Source organism: Spea bombifrons, chromosome 5 (assembly GCF_027358695.1).
Source record: "Spea bombifrons isolate aSpeBom1 chromosome 5, aSpeBom1.2.pri, whole genome shotgun sequence".
Lineage (NCBI taxonomy): Eukaryota > Metazoa > Chordata > Amphibia > Anura > Pelobatidae > Spea > Spea bombifrons.
Window position 1 is genome coordinate 21,776,556 of NC_071091.1, and position 20,463 is coordinate 21,797,018.

Sequence of the window (20,463 nt, forward strand, 5' to 3'; positions counted from 1 at the left end):
TGCGACCCCTTTCGTTACGCCACTGTTTGGGCCGAATAGAGGGAGATCCTGACCCTGGAGGCCCCCCCACTCTCGTCTGCCCTTGGTCCATGCCTAGGTGCCCGATGGGTCAATCCACCCCTGGAATTTGGCCTATGTGTTACCTAATATTTATACCTCTGTGAACAATTTTCTGTTCCTAGTCACCCAGGTGTAGTACAGAAATGTAAAGTATCACTGGGAACAGAGCCGGCCTTAGGTGTTCTGGCGCCCTGTGCGGACTACTCGTCTGGCGCCCCCCCATCCCAAAAAAAGAAAGGAATAAAAACTTGTAACAAAACCCCAATCACTATATACTACGCCAAACATTGATGTGGTGTAGGCCTACCACTTCATTGTCTGGCTTAGTAGTAGGGATGCACCGAAACGAATTCTGGACTGAAACCGAAAGTGCAGCATTTACCTGGCCAAAACCGAATATGACCCCCCCCACACCATAACACATAACAAAACAATTAAATAACAATATTTATATATATAGATATATATATATATATATATATATATATATATATATATATATATATGATTAACAGCAATCACATTCTTATCATGCCCGCAGATTCCAGGATGTACTCGTAGACTACTTGGCATGATAGGAGTATGATTGCCCTATGTACCCCGTCTCACTCCATTCTCCCTATCTACCCCCTCCTAACTATCTACCCTCTCCCTCTTTGAAGTTCACTTACCTTTCAGGAGTCCTGCGGTGAGGGTGCAAGGCCTCTGCCTCCCAGCTCTGCCACTGTATAGAACAGTATAGAGTGATGGGAGTTATGATGTACTTTAGAGCATAATTATATAATGAAAAAGACATTAGAAAATGGTACAGCTTAACACCCATCACTCTCACACCCTTACCAATCCACACGTATATACCAATCCACACATATACACCAATCCACACACATATACACCAATCCACACACATACACCAATCCACACATATACACCAATCCACACATATATACCAATCCACACATATACACCAATCCACACACATACACCAATCCACACACATACACCAATCCACTCCACACATATACACCAATCCACACATATATACCAATCCACACATATACACCAATCCACACACATACACCAATCCACACACATACCAATCCACACATATACACCAATCCACACACATACACCAATCCACACCACACATACACCAATCCACACATATACACCAATCCACTCCACACATATACACCAATCCACATATATACACCAATCCACACGCATACCAATCCACACACGTATACACCAATCCACACACGTATACACCAATCCACACGCATACCAATCCACACGCATACCAATCCACACGCATACCAATCCACACACGTATACACCAATCCACACATATACACCAATCCACACATATATACCAATCCACACGCATACCAATCCACACATATACACCAATCCACACATATATACCAATCCACACATATACACCAATCCACACATATACCAATCCACACACATATACCAATCCACACATATACACCAAACCACACATATACACCAAACCACACATATACACCAAACCACACATATATACTAATCCACACATATATACCAAACCACACATATATACCAATCCACACATATATACCAAACCACACATATATACCAAACAACACATATACACCAATCCACTCTCACTGTCACTCTATGCTTTCCTACCTTTCCTCTTTCAGTTTCTTTGCCTCCTCTTCGCTCTTCTTCTTAGTTCTTCTGTCTTCTCTTCTTCCGGGTCAGAGGGCACGGAGACCGGTGGGCGCGGCTTCAGTGCTGTGCGCCGGGATCTGACAGCAAACCCCGGCGCACAGCAGCTGTTGCCGCGGGGATCACAAGGGAGCGGTATCGGAGGTCTGTTAAAGACCTCCGATACTGCTCCCTTGCGAGCCTGCTCCTCCAGCGGCGGACATTACTGGCCGTCTCTGGAGGGGTGCCGGGTGCCCCCATACTGGCGGCAGCGGACCCCGCGGCGGCAGGGGCGTCGGACCCCGCGGCGGCAGTGGCGTCGGACCGCGCTGCGGCGGCGGACCCCGCGGCGGCGCCCCCTGGAGTGTGGCGCCCTGTGCGGTCGCACAGGTCGCACACCCCAAAGGCCGGCCCTGACTGGGAATATACTTCAACTATATTTTTCTCGATTGAATTCATAGGGGTGCTAATAGTTGCGGCACACATATATTTAACAATCTTTATTTTTTGGGTTAAACCTGTGTTGCTTTTGCAATTGTTTGATATCCACGGGAGCAGAGTATTTTTGTATATTGTTTTAAGAAAAGATCAAAAGGTTAAACTATTTTTCACAGTCTTCTTTGCTCATATTTACCAAGGGTGTCAATATCTGTGGAGGGCACTGGAAATAAGTCTCTTCTGTGAGTGTATAACTCCAAAATAATGCAGGGTACTGCTCAGCAACATGTAAAATATACATATGTCCTGGAAAAAATGGTTGATGTGGCAACCCTAGCCAACTTCAGGCAATTTCGCAACTATGAGGTTCTCTCTAGAGTAACAATGTTTTACTCTTGGAGGATACAGTTTTACATTCCAGATTTCTATTCTGTTGTTGCCATGAGATGTTTAAGATTTTTATGTGACTCATAAGCACATGAGCAAAGAGGCTGGACGGTGAACATGAAATCAGGCATCTTTCCCTAATTCTATCACATGATGTGCCTACAGCCTGTTCATAATCAGGAGAAGGGATGGGAGAACCTGATTTTTGTTGGCTTCAGCTGTGAGGTGCATATCTCTGCTTTAAATTCTGGTGCACTGACTTCTTGGAATCCCACTCTCTTGGCAGAATGAAGGCTATGGGGCTGGGGAGTGTAGTGGCTCTCATTCTGTGTCTTGGCTCAGGAATCCAGGCGGTAACGCGTGAGTTATATTTATACGCATAGTCTGATTCCCTCTCCTTAGGTGACTATTTCCAAATACTCTAGAACCTGGTCTATTGCACATCCATTAGTTAGTTTTTCTATTGTGTTGTGCATGTGTTCCTGGTCTGTTGCCTCCGTTATGTACTGGTGGAATGCTGAATCCCTCTGGCTTTTGTTACTGCTTCAAAAGCAAAAACAAACATTGCCTAATGCTGAAGAAATATGGTATTTACGCCTTTTATCAGGGTTTTTTGTGTTGGAAAACACTTGTAATTTGGTATGCTTGCTGTTCGTCAACTATAAAAGTGGCTTCTCAAGTGTTCTGGAGGGTCTATGGAGAGCCCCCTGTGTGTATCTGTGGAAAGTGGTCAATTGGTCATCAGATACTGCATTCAGCTGCTGTGTGTCCCTCTACACAGGTGTTTAATATGCACTTTGTCAAAAACTTTGAGTGGGACACGGGAGCAGCCCTTTAAGGCGCTGTTGGGATCTGCTTATCCGAGGATGTTAAACTGATTTACTCCCCTAATGTTGGTTTATGACGGACTTTAATTCTGTCAATACAACTGTAACTGGGTCTCCAATCACATAATGTATCCTTCATGGAAAGCACAGATTGTAAGTAATACTATTAACTGACCTTCTTGCTGTGGTGTTCTGGCACTTGGGTATCAAGATGCTAACTTCATGTATTAATGATGGAAATTATTACCTTGTCATACAGGTAAATGTCTAAGCTTCCAACAGAGCTTGAGATCTATAGTCTGGCCTTTTGAAGTCTTTTCTTCAGATGTCAGTTTGTCCATAGTGATGGATAGATGTATAGGTTTTTTTCCCTTTCTCTCGATGATGAATGTGCAGGTGTCTTAGGCTTGTCTGTCTCATCAGGTTATCAGGATGTGATGGTTCTTGGAAGCCGGTCTGGCCATACGGGAAATCATAACCAGATTCGTGGCTGGTCTCCTGGCAGTAACTCTTGGGATGAGATGCTCTATCCTGCCTGGAAAGCTGGAGATTCCAGATGGGAGAACTGCTGGAAAGGTGAAGTGATGTTATGTTGGCTAGTAGATGGCATGTCTGTATTGGCAAGCAACAGTTAGAGGGCTATTGAAACATTGCCTTCATACATTCCTTGGTAGCATTATTTTACTAGAAACATGGATGGGCTGTAAGTTGTAACTCTCTGTACTGGTAAATACACTAATAGATATGGCTTGTTCCCTTAATCATTTGGCTGACTTCTAACATCTATTGGCAATGTATCTGCTTGTGTCAAGCCAAACTTATTGCTTCAAGGGATAAATGCTCAAGTGACCTGTGCGCTACTGGCAGGCTATCCTTCAACTGGAAAAGGCACAGGTATATTGCTTGGGCACAAAATGCACTGTTGCGATGGATTGATATATTTAATGAGGTGATAGCCTTATAACCACTACCTCTATAGCTGCCTGTAGGGTTATTTTCCCTTTGAGTAAGTAACTTCAATACACTCGTCTTGTAGATGACTGTGCTCCTCTGAGGATACTTGTACTATAGAGATTATCCTTGAGAATGGGCCCTGAAATATAACTTGTAAATTTGTCTGGTTTCATTGTAACTTGCTGTTGTAATGAATGTCTTTGTATTAAACGCACAAATCTTGTAGGTGGAAAGGTGGTGGCTCTCTTGACCAGTAACAGCCCAGCGCTGATAGGGTCAAATGTTACCTTTGCTGTGACACTACAGTTTCCCAGATGCCAGAGAGCTAATGATGATGGGGACATAGTGTATGACAGAAGATGCAGAAATGGTGCGTAAATTAAGACTTTGAGCCTCGCGCATTTACCCAAAAATTCAAATCCATATTGTCATTGTGACTACTCTGCCTTATTTCCAGATACCGCCAACTACCAAGACCAATATGTATATAACTGGACAAAGTGGGTAGATTACTGTGATCAAGGGAACTGCAGCTTTATCAGCAAGTTTCCAGATGGCCGACCTTTCCCACAACGTCATGACTGGAGAAGGAGGAACTTTGTTTACGTTTTCCATACACTGGGTTGGTAATGCTGAAGGGCCATGCATCCTAAATGACTTGTCTGGGAAGTAAAAGGCTGTGGGCTGTAAATGAATGTTGTACTGTAATCTGAACCAAGATCCATAATGTTCTGCCCCATTATGTTACTTCAGTAACGTGTTTAAAAATTGACCTACCAATTCAGCCTGGGCTGAGCAGACCTAAGGTAGACCAGCCTCACCATACTTGCCTTAAAAAAAAAAAAAAAATACACACCTGTATTCATGGTAGGAATGTCCCAGAGCCCCTCTAGAAGCCGAATCGCATGCAGCTGTACACGTGCTAATGCTAGCCTTGGTATCCATTGGCTTGTTCAGTATAATCTGGAAGTGGATGTTTCTAACTTTTGGTAGAAGCCTTAAAATGTACAAATAGAAGTGTATGCTAGTTATCTTAATCCACTTGTAATACGTCAAATCAGTATTTTAAGAAATGCCTTCATCGTAAGGTGCTTTAGAATCTAAATGCTTGTAATCATTTTAAGTCTAGCACTTCGTGTTTATATTGAACCATAGACTCTATTTGTTAAGAATCCAATGCCAGTGCTCTTCATTTGGTGTATGTTCTGCAACAATCACACTTCTGTCCTAAACTCGCTAACGCCACATGTTTAAATTAGCAGAGATGTTGCAGTTTTAATATATGTGGCTTTCACATGGCCTGTGTGAATTGAATGCTTGTATATTAGGTCAGTACTACCAACAACTCGGAGGACCATGGACAACTCTGTCCCTTAATACTACAAATATCACAGCTGGTACGCAGATGATGGAAGTGTCTGTCTATAGAAGAGGGCACAGAAGATGTTATCCAGTTGCTAAAGCAAGTGACATTTACGTTGTGACAGGTAACTTGTATTTTATTTTGGTTGGCCGGTACTTCATGGGGATCAAAAGCGTTAACTGTCTTTATCTGCAGGATACATTTTAAAGGCTAAACTTAAGATATGGGGATCTGTCTGTAACGCTTGCCTGGCAACACAAATGGCTATCGTGGTGGTTGTTTGGAACCTAGCATTAAGTAGTGATTCTTGTTACAGATGAAATTCCTTTCTATGTGAACATTTCTCAGAAGAATGACCGCAGCTCATCAGACAAGATCTTCATTAAGGATTCTCCTATTAAATTTGATGTCCAGCTTCACGATCCTAGCCATTACCTTGATGATGCAGTGGTGACCTTCAATTGGAGCTTTGGTGATGGAAATGGGTCTCTCATTTCTAATGATCCAGATATAAAACATACATATAACGTACTTGGAAATTACAGCCTTAAACTAACTGTGAAAGCAGCCATTCCTGGACCCTGTAATCCTGTCACGCCTACTCCGCTTGTACCCACAACACACTCTACTTCCACTGCCCACACAACAAGCAACAGCACTAGTAAGTTGTAAAACTGTGTGTGAAGTAGTGGTGGGGGGGGGGGTGTGTACTTGATTTGAATATGGTTGAATCCCACTCTTGGTTCGTCCCTACAGGTAATGGTACAGAGTTTCCTCCTGCAGACACTACATTTCCATTCACCACTGAAGGTCCCAATCTGACAACTTACTCTACTCTAACTACTACGCCAGTGCCAACAGAAGCTCCTGGATGCTTCATCTACAGATATGGGCATTACGAAACAAATCTTACCATTGTAGGCAAGTGTCTGGGGAAACCTCCTATGATTAACAGGGACACTACCTTTTACCACTGCCAATTATATTTTCTCTCCTTCTGCAGATGGTATTCTTGATGTGAACATCATTCAGATGACTGATGTTCAAGTATCGGCATCTCTAGCACAAGATTCTTTCATAGACTTTGTTGTGTCCTGCCAAGGAAGGTAATGAGCTATTGGTAAATTGTGAATTTGGTGTGTGTGTATACTGACTTTGAGGGCTAAAACTGACTTATTCTCCCCCAGTTTACCTAAAGATGCCTGCACAGTTATTTCAGACTACACGTGCATGGTGCCGCAGGGCATGGTCTGTGATAAGGTAAATGCTTCAGACCAGTGCTTGGTGACCCTCCGACGATCATTTGCTGAACCAGGAACCTACTGTGTAAATATCACACTGAGAGATGATGCAAGTGTGGCTCTTGCAAGCACCTTGGTATCTGTAAATGGTACGTCAAGCTACTTGTGTAACCTAGAACACTGATGTAGATGGTTCTACTTGGGCTAATGCGTCTTCTTCTATCCTTTCATATTTTAGGATTCAGACCACAAAGAAACATAGAGGCAATTCTTATTCCTCTAGGCTTGGTTGTCATTGTAGCAGCAGTAATTGGTGCCATTCTCTTCAAGTAAGTGAAATAACGTCAGGGGAGGCGCAGTTAGGCCTGAGTGTCATAATGGTGCTGCACAAACTTTCCTCCTGTAGCAGCAACAAGAGCACATGTACACCAAGCCTTTGCGTTGCAAATCTATGCAACATGCATGGACTTCTAAGTCCACTAGAGCAAATTCAGTGTACTGCTTACTTCACCTACATTCAGGAGCATAACGAATGTAGAGTAAGGTGTGCTTTTTGGAGACAGATGCTGCTGACATATCTTCTGTTCCAGAAGAGGGTTAGCATTTGGAAACCTAGTATTGGTGCTATTGGAAACCTTTACCACTCTATGCTGTTCTCGTAACTTAAATTTATCTTTCAGGAAATACAAGGAATACAAACCAATTGGGAACGCTGCAGATCAACATGCTGATGAAGGAATACGTGTGTACTTCAATCAAATTAAATCTGGTCTCTTTAAGGAAAACGCTGAGAATGACCCTCTCCTGAAAAACAAAGCTAGGATTATATAATGTCTGTCCTGGTATACCTGTGCTAAAGTAAAACTACTGAAGGTGTCAGTCTGGATTGTGTGCGGTTTTATTAAAGTGACTTTTCTTTAAATCATATTGGATAGTCTGTAAATGGTGATCTCTTTAATATGTTTAGCTTAATCATAGGTGATCTGTTTTCAGTTAATCCATACTAAGGCTTTCAAGGGCTAAATTAAAAATGCAATAAGGCTGTCTCTGATATTGGCTGACTTGTAGGCATTTCCTTGGCATGCTATCATGCCCTCCATCACCAGAAAACAAGAGTACTTGCTGCACTGACCCTGCGGATTAGGAGTAGACTGTCAGGCAGTGTAGTCTTCTCTCCTTCTGACCCTAGAGAGACACTGAGTATAGCAGCCACATGCAGAGCAGAGGAGGCACACAATAATATGTTGACTCGCATAGTGAATTAATTATATGTGGGTCTGGTGAGACCTGGGACAGACATGTGGCTCAGGCTGGCCTTAGGTGTTCAGGTGCCCTATTCTAGACTCCTATGCCCTTCTATTAACCCCAGAGCCTGATGCCCTACCGCAACTCTCTCTTCCTTCCTCATGTAGTTCAGGTATAGATTAAATGAACACATGGAAACACAGCATTGTGGATATAGATGCATTGAATAAGGCAAAACATACAAAGTCTCTATCTGCTGGTATAGAGTAACGTAACATTGGAGATATAGCGAAACTAAACACAAAGCCAACATGCATAGATTAACTGTACATAATATTCAACGCAGCATTGAGGGTACAGATAAAATAAAATAATGCATGGGTCCCCCCCCCCCCCCCCAAAGGCCTGCCCTGGCACCCAGGGTACACGCACACATCAGGACTTTCCCTGGCACCCAGATTACACACATGACTTTGCCAGATGGTACCCACAGTGGTCTTGGGCAGGTCTCCTCTTAGTTTGGCTCTTGCACAGCCATGCTTCCCAGAGTCTGAGCCTGGAGTGGTCATGTGACCTTTGATGATCTGCCTTTCCCATGTGTGTAGGGAGTGTGAGAAGCTGCCTGCCCCCTGAGAGAGAGCGAGCAGGTGAGGGGAGAACTTTTGGTTAGTTATGTCAATATAGTCTGTAGCCCTGATCATCCTCCCTGTGAACTGTGATTTGGGGAGAGCGCTGCTTAAATGAAGGATCTGTGCATATCTTAAGTTGGTAGCGATAGCTATCCATTGAGGGGGGGGAAAGTTCCATTGCACAGTGGTATTAATCTACTTTAAGTATCGTATACCTTCTTTTGTATTGCTCTGAAAAATAAAATTCTACAATATTTTTGTGTTTAGTGTTTGTCCCAAATCTATGCCGTGTTGAAAGTGACTGTTTTTTTTGAGTAAGCAAAGTGCTCTCATGGGAGAGGGTGGTGTAATATATATAAAAAATATACAGTGTGTGTGTGTCTATAGACACACTGTATATTTATATTACACCACCCTATCCCCTGCGAGCACTTTGCTTACTCAAAAAGAATGAGTATATATATATATATAAACCCAGTATGTGGACACCTGATCATTACACCAAATATGAGCATGTAGTACATCCCTTTCCGAAATGAATATGAAGCTCCCCCTTTGCAGCTATAACAGCCTCCGTTCTTCTGGGCAGGCTTTCCACAAGGTTTTGGAGGAACTGGTGTCCATTCAGCAGCAAGAACATGTGTGAGGTCAGGCAGTGATGTTGGATGAGAAGGCCTGGTTTACAATCTGCCTTCCAATTCATCCCAAAGGGTCTCAATGCGTTTTAGGTCAGGGCTTTGTGTGGGCCGCAATAGTTCCTCCATACCAAACTCTTCAAACCATGTCCTTATGGACCTTGCTTCTAGCATTCTTTTATTAGGGATAAACAGATCTTATTTTTATAGAACTATAGCATTTAAATTAGGCTTTAGAGCCGAAAGGACCTTACACAAAACTACTAGAGGCAGAATATTGGACACGCTTGGAGTGGGAATAAGGTGGTTCATGGGAAGATTGCCTCCCCTTCCCTCGGAGGAGAGTGAAAAATAGGAGCAGAGCCTTATTTCATGTTATCCTAGAAAAGGGTAACCAACTGGAGAAGCCTCTGCCTTCTCCGTGGGATCACACAGACCACCCGGCTCATCCATTGTTGCTTGAGGCTTCCTAATGCTAAACCCGGGACCCTCTTCCCCTGCTGGGCCCTGCACTCCCACCCTGTCACATTTATACAGGCCCAGCTCTTCCTGCAATAGAAACTAGACTTGTGCATTCGTCTTCGGGCAAACATTAAAACGAACACAAAGAGTGGTTTTCGTGTTCATTCAGAAGACACGAAGAAGAGAAGAGAGCGGCGGTAAAACGTAGATGAAGACACACACACAGGAAGAATCTTCATGATTGTCTTCCTCTACTAATCTCCCTGGCCCCTTCCCCATGTAGCCTACCTTATCTTGGCGGCATCGCAGGAGTTGACGGAAGCGGAAATCCGCCCGCAGGTTCGCCGCCAGCAGGGACCTCCTCTGGCATCAACTAATTGGTTGATGCCAGAGGAAGACCCTGCAGGTGACCAATAGGCTCACTCGCACGGCCTTTTTAACTCCTGACAGCGAACCTACAGATTTCCGCTCCCGTTAACCCCTGCGATGCTGCGTTAGATAACAGGAGCAGAAATCCGTAGGTTAAAGGGCAGTGCAAGCGACCAATAGGGTCACTCGCACGGCCCCTTACCACTGGTTGCAGAAATAAATAAATAAAACAACCAGGGACCCTGCTGCAACAGTTAAAAGGATCATGGGAATATATTTTATTTGAATAAATGCAAATGAGCACACTACCATATATGGCTAAAATATCTTCGGGCAGAATGCTGCCATCTATTGGTAAGATACATTGAGTAGCATAATCACTGGATTTCAAGCATACGGAACAATCCAAAGTTATTGTGCTACTCAATGTATCTTACCAATAGATGGCAGCATTCTGCCCGAAGATATATTAGCCATATATGGTAGTGCGCTCATTGGCCGCCAGCAGGAGGCCCCCTGCTGGCGACCAAAAGAGTTGCTCATACGGACATTTAAACTCCTGGCGCCAGAGCTGCTGCAGTACACGTTAACCCCGTATTAACCCCTTAACCAGAAAAAACGAAGAAAAAACAAACACGAAGAATGTCCATGAATATTCGCCCGAAGAGAAGACAGGAACGGGCGAATATTCGCGGAATACGAAGATTTATTGACGAGCACGAAGATGAAGAGCCCCCTGTCTAATAGAAACTCACTGGGGTTAGCTTTTCATAAGGTATAGTGAAGGAGCTGAAACACAATTCTCATGTCCACTCCCCTGTTAGGGAACTGACCCCTATTTGTCACAGCAAGAATAAATAAGCAAGAATAGAAACCGAGTGTAATATGCATGTATTACACACGTTATCTATCGTGCTCCGCAAACTGCTGTTCCTCAATGATTATTTTTTTGTTGTTTTTAGCTTGGATGGGAAACTATAGTCATAACAACTGTGTGTGTTTTGCATTGCATCTCTTTTTTATACTGATAGCTTGTGAAAGTTGTAAACTGTAGTAGAAGTAGGCAACGCTATGAATAGAAATATATAATTTATACGATGTCACTTCTCCCCATTTGTGACGCATATAGCGCTGGACCGGAGACATAACTTTGAGCACCACCGCTCCTATTACGTAAAAAAGCCAAGGCCCTGTGTTACTTGATGACCAATTACAAATTTCCGAGAGCGTCTTGGCAACCAATAGCAGCGCCGCTATCATATTCAGCCATCCGGTGCCTTTCCGGAAGTTGTTTTCCGAGAGCTCGTGTAGAATGTGGGTGCGATGGTTGCGGAGGGTGCATTCCGTGCACGTAGCTCGTTCCAGCTCGTTCCTCACGTTCGCTCAGCTAAGACAACTGACATACCGTGGCTTTGTTCACTGTAGAACCGAGGCCAGAATACGCGGTGTCCCGGCCGCCATGACGACCAGAGTCAGCCAGCTCTGTTTTCAGCGTGAGCTAAACTGTGTAACGACTGAACGGGTAGGAAGCAGCCACGAAGCACCTCTCCCTTCCAGGGCTTCTGACGGAACCTACACGGAGGAGGGCAAGAGTATACAAAACGAGAAGAGAGGTAGGGTAAGAGTTAAAGGTACATGTCACTGGTCAAGGGCATCGGTAATACCAGCAGGCATAGGAGACGCCTGTCACTCCACTACTACCGCTATCATGCCGGGAAAGACTGGCATCCGGGACCAGAGGGTCGGCATTTCAACTGTTAGCATAAATAAGATCATTATATACGTTCTGCAAACTGAAGGGCAGCATGTGGAGTACGGTATATAGTGTTGGGTATAAATCCCTGATTTGGCAGTCTTAATGATGCCTTCAAATAACAGGCATGGTACTCTGCTGGAACTGCACAGTATATACCTTCTTTTTCTAGGCATTGTCAACTGCTTAGTATACCATAACTGATGATGTCCCCTGAGTGAAGTAGACCATGTCCTCTTGTTCTAACATTGCTCAAATAAGCTTGCTTCTTGTACTTTAAGTCCCTTTAAGTGTTTAAATGTTTATATGACCCCCCTCTCTTCTTTCCTCCAAGCTGTACATAGTAAGGTCCTTTAACCTTTCCTGATCATTTATTTCTGTTTTTCTTTCAGGTGCAGCCCTTCCCAGCTTCGGGATTCATGTGCTGGTCAGCCTACTCCGCGAAGAGAATGCCAAAGACATGTGCGTTATTAAACTTCCTCCTGAAATGAAGTATGTTGATTATTTTGTGGTTGTCAGCGGCACTTCTACGCGACATATTCAAGCAATGGCGCAGTACTCGTTGAAAGTGGTAAGGTCCTCAATATGGTTGTGTAACGGCTATGACAATAGCTATTACCGTATTTGCTCGGTTATAAGACAAGGTTTTTTTCATAGCAAATGCTCTGAAAAATACCCCTCGTCTTATATCAGACCTCAAATAAAATAGAGGTCTGACTACAAGATTAAGATTTCCCTCAAGCAGATCTTCACTTAAAACAGATGGAGTAAATAGTGCACTGGCTTACTAACCCAGCAATGTTTTTTTAACCCCTTAAGGACAATGGGCAGTCCCAAAACCCATTGAAAACAATGCATTTTGAGCCCGTACATGTACGGGCTTTGTCATTAAGGGGTTAAGAGACAACAGTGTTTTATTAATTGGAACACAATTTGTAGAAGTTAGTTTGGAAATTGTGACTGTTTAACCACCATATATAATTGTATTTTTTAACATACAACTCTCTAGAAAGTGAAGAATGGACATGCCATAGCTGAGCCTAGAGATAAACATTGTCAGCAGTAGTGCTCCCTAGTGGCACTCAGCTGCACTGAAACAAATCTTGTGTGTGTATTGTAGTGATGGCGGTTTCACAATAACTCTGACATTACTGGATTTACAAATGTGTTCCCCCGTTAAAATAATCTTTTGTGTCCTTCTTAGTTCAAGTCTTTAAAGAGAGTCAAAGATTCACACGTTGTAATTGAAGGGAAGGAAACGGAGGACTGGATGTGCATAGATTTTGGTACGTATTGTTAGTGATTATAATTTAAGCCTGCAGAGTTATGTATTTAAACCTTGCTTGGGTCTGTGAAACAGCACAGGAAGAACTAATAGGACTGTATGGCACTGGGTATCTTTCATTGGCTTTAGGGTGATAACAGGCTTCTGTATAATTTGGAGCCTTGCTTTGAAGTTATCTGCATGATGTATAGTCAAAACTGTAAACTATAGAAACAAATTCCCATAATCCTATGGGCATGATTTATGTATCTTTGTTACAGGAAATATTGTTGTCCACTTCATGCTACCAGAGACAAGAGAGCTGTATGAACTGGAGAAATTGTGGACTTTGCGTTCATATGATGACCAGTTATCCCAGATGGCAGCGGAGGTTTTACCATTGGACTTCACATTTGGGCTCCATTCACCAAAGGAATGATTACGGACGCTTATTTGCATCTAAAACCATACTGAGAGCTGTGGATTATATATATGCAGACCCGGAAGGCTTGCTGGCTATGAAATCAAGATGCAACAGATATAAAGCAGTCCTGTGTCATTATAGACCTGTCGTGGATTTGTTAAACGCATGGTAGGGTGGATGAGTGGATTACCTTTTTGTCTAGGAGTATCCATTTCTGTACCTTGTATTTTCACTGACAGTCTCGTGATATTGATTTTGAGCGCTGCTAGGGTAAACCATGTGGTTAAGACTCAATTATTTGGAAGTAACATTAAACACCTGCCGTTTTGAGATTGACCAGTAAATGTGGTTTGGATCGTCAAATTCCTAGGGGTAAGGTGGTGGCTTTTTTTTTTTTTTTTGCAACAGTGTATCTGGTATCCGCAGGCTAACTTTTTTTTTTTTTACTGAGCGTGATTTAGAGGATCTGAAATCTAGTACATATGACAGAAACATTTTGTTACTGGTTACCAATTCAGCTGGGGACATTGCTCTAAAATGGGCAGTAGGACTCTCTTAAGGAATTTTATATGAAATGGAGGGTTTTATGTTATTTGTAACCAATGCAAAAATAAAACTAGCACTTGACCCATTGGAAAGTAACCGACTTGATTGGCCAAAAATACCGACATGCCTTTAAGACAGTATCTTCATGTGTACGTTTTTTAGATTAGTAATGATTTTAGTTAAACCGCAGCCCCACGTGTTATGAAACAGAGCAAACGGTATCCTAGTGCTAACTTAACATGTGATTTTTAGCATGGTTTGTTGAAAGGAAGTTTTGATAGAACTGCCTTTTTTAATTAAGACTGAAATATATATAAATATATATATATATATATATATATGTTCCAATTGGGGGTGGGGGAAGCATAATCTTCATATGTATGTGGAGTTGTTTTCAATAAAACAAATTTTCACTTTTCTTAAATTGTCTGCTGCTGAGACATAAGGAGGAACAGCTGCCAGAATTCTTTTTGCATAACCTACAAGCTTGTGCTTCTCTGAAAATTGGGGATATTTCATGTACTAATTCATCTCATGGAAGGCTGATCTGTTGCAGTCATCACTTCATTTCCTGAATTGTTCTACCTTGTTGCCTCCTTTCAGATCCAATTAACACTAAGGAACTTAACAGGGACAAATAGCCATGCAAATTCTGAGGAGGAATAGCTATGTCCCTCCAACATATACAAGATGTGGCTAACACCTGCTTGTGTTTGAGTCCATACTCTTATCTCCCCAGCTTTAGGCATGATAGGGGGTTAAGATTTTATTGAGCATATGCGCCATACACATCAGACAGAAAACCTGTTCTACAGTATGCTGCCTAATGAATATTAGCCATTAAAAGTTTAAAAATGTTGCCATAAAATGATGTTGCTTATCACAGCTGATAACTGGGGGCATGTATTATTTGGTCAACCCCAGGAAGATAAACAAGCAATTTTCTCACTGCCCCCCCCCACCTAATTTTCTTTCTGCACAAAATAAAGGGGGATCTAGGTTAGGAGCCCTCTGGCTAGCAGAGAAAGTGATTTAAGAGAATTAAATCATTTTCCAAATAAATAAAAAAAAAACACCACAAGAACACACAAGAGCCAATCTAGGAGTTAAACTCTTTATTCCATTCAGAGGCATCTGGCAAGTGGAGCTGCGTTGGGGGCACATTACAGATGAAAAATGATCCATGCTTTGCAGATATTAAACTCATTTACAGTATTACTTTCTACTGTATCTATTGCCAAAATACTCCAAGTTACCAAGTCTCAATTGAAAAGAACATGATTACCACACTAACAGTCTAGAAATTTAAAGAGAAATGACAGTATTTAAATCAGCAGATGTAAATGCAGCACCTATCTGTAAAGAAAAATTCATGGAAAATCAAGTTGTCTGCTTCAACATGTTAAGAAAAAGAAAGTCGGGTCTGTACTTGAGACTCAACTAAAGATCAATAAGCTATTTTAATGACTTTTCCATAGTTCAGTATTTCTTTAATCAATGTAAGAAAAAGAAAAAATTCTAAACACTAAATGAAGTCACTCTCGTCAAGAAGAAGAAAAAAAATTATGTTTCTCTTAAAACTACAACGTAGGCTCTGAGTTTTTTTTAAATTTTAATCAAATTAGTAAATTTTAAATGCAGTATAAGAAAAGGAGGGGGGAGGGGGAAACCCAAAACACTTCAGACCATTTTCAAAATTGAAGAAAAAACAAAAAGACCTCTACTTTGTACAATAATGATAATGATCTTTGGGAAAATTATCTATTCTATGCAGAAATGCCTCTATTTCAATATGAATCTAAGAGGTAGATCAACAAAATGATGAAACAAATGGTTTTTGCTAGTTGTGCCCCTCAAATCAGTGCAGCATGGTGATTGTGATCATCTCATGCACAAAAACATCACGAAAAATAAAGGTTCAGAGGTAAATCGTATGGCTCTGGTAAGACCACACACACGCACGCACACACAGCAGTCTTTATGCACCATGTGTTGCCACAATTCCAAAACTGAGGTAGACTGAAGTTTATTGTATAAACTTGAATGTGTACTATTACCACAATCATCGTTCAAATTACATTCTGAAATTAAAAAGAATTTGGTAGCTTTCCTTTCATTCCCTGCCTTTTGAACTGGTTTTCTCTTCCACCCTTTCGCTGCCAGAGGGGCTATCAGAAGCATAGTCTTGCTCGCAGCTCTGGCAGTCAAAGGGTTAATGGTTGGTTGCAGAAAAAAAAAATTTAAAGAAAAAAAAAACGTGCATAAACCCTGCTGTAGCTATTTTAAGCCAGAAAAGACGGTTGTATTCAGCTTTTAAACCTTCTAAGTGGCTTTGTGTGGCCCTTTTTGCTTTAGGTTTTTTTTCATATATATATATTTATTTTTATTATTTTTTTTTACTGCTGCTGGATATGTAAACTAACACTTGTCATCTTCCATATGATCAAACATGAGTTTGACCCCATCCCCAGTTCCCTCTCCCCCAGTCATGGTACATGAAAGTAATATGTATTGATCAGATGGGAAGCATCAAGTTGATGGTCATGGAGGGCACAGGGGAGGGAAAAATTAAAAAACAAAATTTAAAAAACAAAAAAAGGAAAACAAATAGAAAAAGGAAATATATATTTATATATAATTATATATTTATATATGCTCCCATAGATCGTGTTTTTTTGTTGTTTACCAAACTGATGATGAAGCTTGCTCTTTGAACAGAATGGCAAAGTTCAAACAGGCTGCAAATGTTTATGTAACATCATTAGGTAGTGATGGTCAAAGGCACAAAGGGTTCATTGCATTCAACCAAGCAGCATGAAAAAAAAATATTGAGAGAAAAAAAAAATCCAGTCTTACATAGCATTAAAATATTTTCCCAAACCCAGCCGGCCTCTTTCCATCACTTCCTTGTGTCTTGTTCCCAGAAAAAGTACCGTCGAACTATTTTCATCCCATAGTAAAAGAAAAATAAACGGCATTGCTGCTATCAGTATGGTGGCGTTTTTGTTTGTCTCAGTATCTATTTTTTGAACATTCACTGAACTTTGTAGCAAAATGATGGCGTGGAAGGCCACAGGAAATCTGAGGCAACTCCCCATCTTTTACTCCCATCAGCCATCAGCGAGAAGCAGCTTTTCTCATAGTCACCAAATATTTATGTGCGTCTAGCTGCTGGCTGATATTTTATTTTTTTATTAAAAAAATAAAATGCTCAAGAACTATTAGCTTTATAAAGTATACAAAATACCAAAAACAAAAAGGAAAAAAAAATAAAAAATTAAAATAAAAAGGAACAATTTCTCATTGAGGTACTAAATGCCTGAGGTAGTTTAGTAAAATGCATATTTATCTTTTTATGCCCTGGCCAACACCTTTCTACACTTCCCTTAGGTTATTCATGGCAGTGTTAAGTAAAATGCAACCAAATTAAAAAAAAATGCCACTTGTTCAACACTGGGACTAACACTTAATCTCTTCAATACCCTTCAAAACACTAACCCACCCTCTACTATTTTCTTTTTAATACAACTGGACGTATAAGAGCAATGCCTTTTCTTTTTGAACCAGAAAACTCATAAGAGAAAGCTTCATTAAACAAAGTTCTAAAATTTTTGGGGGAATAAGAATAATAAAAAAAAAGACAAGGTTTATGTTAACTTGTGAGAATAGATCAAAAGGGAAGTGAAGGGGTCCTTTTTTTCTCTTTTCCTTTTTTTCTAATTTTTTTTTTTTTTTTTTTTTTTTAAAGCTGTATTCCAAAAACTTTGATAGCCTATAGAATACATTTTCAGAGACAGCTACATGGTTGCCTGGTCCTCAAACAGGTGACTAGCTAGGAGGAAGTCTTTCCCCACATAGCACCAACAGGTATGGGTAACCTATTATTCAGTCTGTCTTTGGTCTGGCATCCATCTCTGTGAAGGGCCATTATCCTGAACCTTTATTTTCGTCTTGGCTGAGGCTGTCCGCTTGGTGCCGTCTTTTGCTGTTGCTGCTGCTGTTGCTGCTGCTGCCTTCTAACCTGAGCGAGGATTTCCTGGATTTTCCGCTGTGCAAGCTGCAAACAAAAAGGAGACATGAAGAACAGTTGACATTAGAAGAAGCAGTGGAAACTGGGATGTACAGTGTTTTGTAATACAATAGTGTTATTTAAATCAAATATAGAATATACAAGTTACACATTTAAAAATTGCACCCACACCACCACACTTGGATGAATGAAGAGTAAACTCAAGTTTGCCTGGGTGGCATATTTCAGGTTAACAGTTTGTAGTTTTATGAAATCTTGTCTTAATCGCTTCCGGAATGACCTTCTGCAGGGCCCCCCCCCCCCCCCACACACTTTATTTACCCATTTCCAGTCTTCTATTAAGTTAACCCACATAAACATTAATGTGAAAAATATATATTAAATATTGGTGAAATATTCCAAAGAAAAGAAATCGTACCTGGCTTGCATAAAAGTGGCCTGTTATTTTAACAACCACTTGGTCATTCTCATCAGGTGTTTGATCACGGGGAACAACTACTTCTGCACTGGTTAGATTCTGAAGCTCATTAACCTGAAGTAAATAAAATAGTTTCTCATAAATGCGATTATGAAGCAAACACTCGAAAAAGTCATGGCAAGACTGCTTATAAATATCATGCCTAGCCCACAGATATTTCATCGCCAGTCCATAGGTATGGAACAGGTTGTGAAAGTAACCACAGTAAACAAGGGAACCAAAACAAAAACGTTTCAAACTTAAATATATTTTAAGGACGCCAAGACTATATAACCAAGGCAGCTACAACCCTTCCTCGGCTAACTCGATAATAAACATCGCTGAAATGGTTTTGAACTTACAGTTTTGCCTCCTTTGCCGATAACACGTCCCGCAGCGTAAGAGGGTACTTTAATGTGTGCCTCCAGCTTCACTTCCTCCTTTGGTCCAAAGAAGTTTTCTTCTTTGAGTTTGCCATATATTCTTCCTTGGGCCTATAGAGAAAATATTTGATCAGACAGGTCTTCACATTTATAGGTTTTCAATTTCTACAATTTTCCAATTTTGTCCAAATACGTTGCTTAGTAAAATGAACCACGCTTCGGATCTGTAGTTATGAGTCTCTTTTTGGTGGTTGGCCAAAGCTTGTGATGTCAAATTATTTTTGATCTGTCCCAGAGTATAAATTCTTTAGTCCATGTGACTAAATGACAACTAGCTTTTAGTCTACGCAGACATGTCACTTGGTACAAGCAAAAAAAAAATAAAGGAAGTGAGGCAGTGTTCCAGATCAGGATTTTGTTCAACTGTTTATGCTCTAAAGCATTAAGACTAGAATTATTAGAGCGAGACAGAAAAGTCTGCCAGGAGGGTGTCCCAGCTCCAACACACGACAACATGCTAAGGAAAAAAGTGTACGGAAGTGAGCTGGGAACGCTTTTAAACCATACATATACCTTTTTCCTTTAAAAGGCATTGAGAGAGAGTTTTCATTAAACATAAGTAAATTATAACAGGACTCACAAGTGTGCCTGAATCATCAGTTATAAATTACGCACACGTATTATGGTACCCTTGAAACTTCAGAATTAGAACAGCGGCCATCATTCACACTATAATGCATTCCAACACTAGGAGGCTGGCTAGCAAATGTCACACGCACCCTACGAGCCCTGCTAAAGTACACCGATCGAGCTGTAATTCCACCAGACTATTTAATCCATGCAGAAAGTATTTTGGCCGTGGAAGTCTGCCAATGTTGCAGTCTGTAAAAGTACCAAACCCCCAACCCCCCGAATGTGTTCTATTAATGGAAACCATGTGCCCTTTTAACTTGGCCTTATACTATGTGATTCACAGGATAGGTTGGGAGTAACGTTATATGTACACAGAAGGTCCCCTGCTAAATCTTCATGCCAGTCACCCAATATTTAGAGAAAAGTTGCATCAATGTGCAATTCACCTTAAATTGGGCTTCAGGTGGTCCAGTAATGATCACCATTCGTAGCTTGGCATCAGGCCCTTCTGCAGGGGCAATCTGAAAATAAAAAGAAAAAAACATGTTACTTATTACACAAAAAGAAACAGTACTAGACCTAAAGTGATAAGTATTTCAAAAGCTGGATGTTGGTCCATAAAATAGAAAAATCTGATATTTTATTAACTGAATAAGCAACAACGTAAG

The 20,463-nt window shown here is 41.2% G+C and overlaps 3 protein-coding genes across 3 annotated transcripts in view; 2 read left to right on the forward strand and 1 right to left on the reverse strand.

Annotated features, from left to right (window-relative positions):
- Positions 1-2,755: 2,755 nt before the first annotated feature.
- GPNMB (glycoprotein nmb) lies at positions 2,756-7,892 on the forward strand. Its single transcript, XM_053466597.1, has 11 exons — positions 2,756-2,940; positions 3,831-3,983; positions 4,588-4,731; positions 4,819-4,983; positions 5,690-5,848; positions 6,041-6,385; positions 6,481-6,645; positions 6,728-6,830; positions 6,912-7,114; positions 7,204-7,294; positions 7,646-7,892. Exons 1-11 carry the CDS (start codon positions 2,868-2,870, stop codon positions 7,794-7,796), a joined length of 1,752 nt encoding a protein of 583 aa, XP_053322572.1. The 5' UTR covers positions 2,756-2,867; the 3' UTR covers positions 7,797-7,892.
- A 3,699-nt stretch (positions 7,893-11,591) lies between these two features.
- Positions 11,592-14,080, forward strand: MALSU1 (mitochondrial assembly of ribosomal large subunit 1). The gene is made up of 4 exons (XM_053466609.1): positions 11,592-11,918; positions 12,451-12,629; positions 13,263-13,344; positions 13,604-14,080. Exons 1-4 carry the CDS (start codon positions 11,618-11,620, stop codon positions 13,759-13,761), a joined length of 720 nt encoding a protein of 239 aa, XP_053322584.1. The 5' UTR covers positions 11,592-11,617; the 3' UTR covers positions 13,762-14,080.
- Positions 14,081-15,392: 1,312 nt separating this feature from the next.
- The window catches only part of IGF2BP3 (insulin like growth factor 2 mRNA binding protein 3), a 39,990-nt gene continuing 34,919 nt past the window's right edge, over positions 15,393-20,463 (reverse strand). Inside the window, exons 12-15 of the mRNA XM_053466595.1 lie at positions 20,242-20,316; positions 19,142-19,273; positions 18,741-18,854; positions 15,393-18,349 (exon numbers count right to left, since the gene is read on the reverse strand). Coding sequence (XP_053322570.1) covers positions 18,233-18,349; positions 18,741-18,854; positions 19,142-19,273; positions 20,242-20,316 — 438 coding nt within the window. The 3' untranslated portion in view covers positions 15,393-18,232. The remainder of the gene's footprint in view (positions 18,350-18,740; positions 18,855-19,141; positions 19,274-20,241; positions 20,317-20,463) is intronic.